The sequence below is a fragment of the Branchiostoma belcheri genome, unplaced genomic scaffold (assembly GCF_001625305.1).
Source record: "Branchiostoma belcheri isolate BF01 breed outbred unplaced genomic scaffold, Haploidv18h27 scaffold1069, whole genome shotgun sequence".
Lineage (NCBI taxonomy): Eukaryota > Metazoa > Chordata > Leptocardii > Amphioxiformes > Branchiostomatidae > Branchiostoma > Branchiostoma belcheri.
The window spans coordinates 2,703-5,548 of record NW_017802457.1 but is presented as its reverse complement, the minus strand read 5'-3'; the positions used below and the strand labels follow the sequence as shown (position 1 = coordinate 5,548).

The following is a 2,846-nucleotide window of genomic DNA, read 5'->3' as shown; positions in this document are numbered from 1 at the left end:
TTGTTTCTGTGGAAGTATGAGGACAGTTGATTATGGACTATTCTTTCAAAGACCTTTGACACACAACATAGGAGGGATATGGGTCTGTAGTTTTCCTTGATCTGCTTGTCTCCTTTCTTGTGCACGGGCACAACATTCGAGCATTTCCAAATTTTTGGAAAATGTCCGTACTGTAATGAAACGTTAAACAATGATGATAAAGGGCGGCTAGTGACTGGGCAACATTTTTTAAGAGTCTATTTCCTAGGCCGTCGGGTCCTGTGGCCTTGTTAACATTAAGATCGCACAAAACTTTGTAAACATCAAGGGGGGAGCAGACGATTGAGTCAATAACAGACTCTGTTCTAAGAGTAAACAAGGGAAGAGAGGCGCCCAATGTGTTGAGTTGCGTTTGAGATGCAAAGTAGCGATTGAAGACATTAGCCTTGGTCTTGTCGTCCGTAACAGTACATCCGTTTTCGAGTAAAGGTGGTAACGTACGATCAATCTTACCCATTCTATTTTTTAAAGTCCTTCGAATCATTTACTATATAATAAGCTTCTGAACAATGAATATGACCAAACCAACAAAATGCTTTTAGAAATAGATCCTTCTGACTACAATATTATTTTCATCCAATCATGACTCTTACATCAAATTAGGTTATAATTTAGATGGCTATTCTCATCTCTTGCTATAATCCTTGTATATTATTTAAGCCTGTACAAGCTAAGAGTGTTTCACTACATGTACATGTAACTATCACATGCATCGTAACTGTGTGACATTCAGACTGGTTGTTTGTCTTGTCTTATTGGCTTTGTTATCTTAAGGGTGGGAGTTTTGAAAATTTTCAGAATCTGTTTAGTGACTGTCGTTACATTTATCTCTGTTGGGTGGTCGGAGGGCCTGCCCTCTAGCGGGTTGGCTCGGAACTACACCTCTTGGAGGAGGCTGCACCTCTCCGAGGACAGACTAGTAGATTGGGCTTGAGTTGTCAGATCTTGTCCATTGGTTACTATGGTAGCTGTGGTGTTGGTGTTGTTAAAAACAACACTGAAGTCTGGGCCTTTGTGAGGACCCTGGTTGTTTCTCTTGCACCGGATAACACATATAATGACTACAACAAGTGAGGTACCAGCTATAGAACCGAAGATAGCAGCAAAAAGAACAGGAAGGGACAAACTGGGGTAGATTGTAGTTTTGAAGGTGAAGAGACAGCAATAGGTGAAGAGAAGGTAGGTTTAGAAGAGTCATGGTCAGTGGTGCTGTCTAGGCTGTTTACAGTTGAAGCAAGAGGGGACGTCACTGTTGACACTGTCTGTAGGTCTACAACCAGAGTGGCTAAAGTTGAGCCAGCAACATTTGTCGCAATACAGACGTACAGACCAGCATCTGCTGCAGTAACGTCTGTTATAATAACTGTACCAATCACATCAACAGTCACCCTCCCAACTGACTCAACAGTAGCATTCAGTCCAGATGGGAGAGTGACCGTGATGTCTGGTGTGGGGATGCCTGATGTTTCACAGAATAAATGGATACTGGACTCTCCTTGTACCAAGGGGTTGTTGGCAATTTCTTGAAAACTTGCAATGGCTGGCTCTTCACAGATGAGATCTTCAGGAGGGACATCTTTAAGCTTTAGCCCAATGAGGCTGTCGGGTTGGGAACAAGTGATCTTGTTTTCAAAAGGATACGTTCCTGTCATTTTCAGCCTGAAGTCAACCATCCTACAGTCACACTGCCAGGGGTTGCTGCCTGGAATGGTTACAACAGGCCAGGGGTTGTTGCCAATGTTTACATGATAAGGCCAGGGGTTGTTGTCAATGTTTACATGATAAGGCCAGGGGTTGTTGAAGATGGATGAAAGTATGTCATAGGCCACGGAGGGAAGGGTTGTCAGTTGGTTATTGTAAAGGTAAAGAACGTAAAGTGCTTGAAGTCTTGCCAAATCTTCAAAGGGAAACATTGTGATGTTGTTGTTTGACAACCAAAGATCTGACAGGTGCTGTAGATTTACCAGTAAGTGTGACGGAATGGATTGAATTTGGTTGTTGTACAGGAACAAGCTTCTCAGTTGTGGTGTTGAGTTAAAAGTTCTGGACAGTACTGGTTTCTGGGATCTCCGTAGCTACGGTGGTAGGTGGAGGGTAAGTAACTGGGGACATCAAACCAGTTGTTGGACCTTCACAGATCAGATCTTCAGGACTGACATCTTTAAGCTTTAGTCCATGGAGGCTGTCAGGTTGGGAACATGTGATCTGGTTTTCAAATGGATAAGACCCGTTCATCTTTAGCCTGAATTCCACCATCCTACAGTTACACTGCCAGGGGTTGTTGCCAATGATTACAGTAGAGATGGATGAAAGTATGTCATAGGCCACAGAGGGAAGGGTTGTGATGTTGTTGCCAGACAGTCTGAGGTATCTCAGTTGCAGCAAATTTGCCAGTAAGTTAGATGGAATGGTTTGAATGTGGTTGTTGCGCAGGTTCAAAATTCTCAGCTGTGATGTTGGATTAAGAGTTCCTGCCTGAATATCAGTGATGTCATTATTGTTCAGATAAAGGTACTCCAAGTTTCCCAGCCCTGTGAACATGTCAGATCTGAGGGTTGTTAACTTGTTGTTAGACAGGTTCAGCCTTGTCAGTTGTGGTATCGAATTAAAAGTTCCATCCTGAATATCACTGATCTCATTATTGCGCAGCGAAAGGCCCCCCAAGTTTCCCAGCCCTGTGAACATGTCAGATCTGAGGGTTGTTAACTTGTTGTTAAACAGGGCCAGCCAATCCAACTGTGGCGTTGGATTGAAAGTTCCAGCCTGAATATCACTGATGTCATTACTGTCCAGATGAAGCCTCTCCA

General features: G+C 43.3%; 2 protein-coding genes across 2 annotated transcripts in view; both read right to left on the bottom strand.

Moving 5' to 3' along the window:
* Positions 1 to 1,012: 1,012 nt before the first annotated feature.
* The window catches only part of LOC109479197 (leucine-rich repeat-containing protein 15-like), a 4,349-nt gene continuing 2,515 nt past the window's right edge, over positions 1,013 to 2,846 (bottom strand). The window contains exon 5 of the mRNA XM_019781093.1: positions 1,013 to 2,080. Coding sequence (XP_019636652.1) covers positions 1,122 to 2,080 — 959 coding nt within the window. The 3' untranslated portion in view covers positions 1,013 to 1,121. The remainder of the gene's footprint in view (positions 2,081 to 2,846) is intronic.
* LOC109479208 (SLIT and NTRK-like protein 6) lies at positions 1,976 to 2,755 on the bottom strand. Its single transcript, XM_019781104.1, has one exon. It carries the CDS (start codon positions 2,722 to 2,724, stop codon positions 2,074 to 2,076), a length of 651 nt encoding a protein of 216 aa, XP_019636663.1. The 5' UTR covers positions 2,725 to 2,755; the 3' UTR covers positions 1,976 to 2,073.

Coding starts and splice junctions, on each gene's coding strand:
- LOC109479208 (XM_019781104.1), bottom strand. CDS start 2,724: ATGTTCACAGGGCTGGGAAACTTGGGGGGCCTTTCGCTGCGCAATAAT.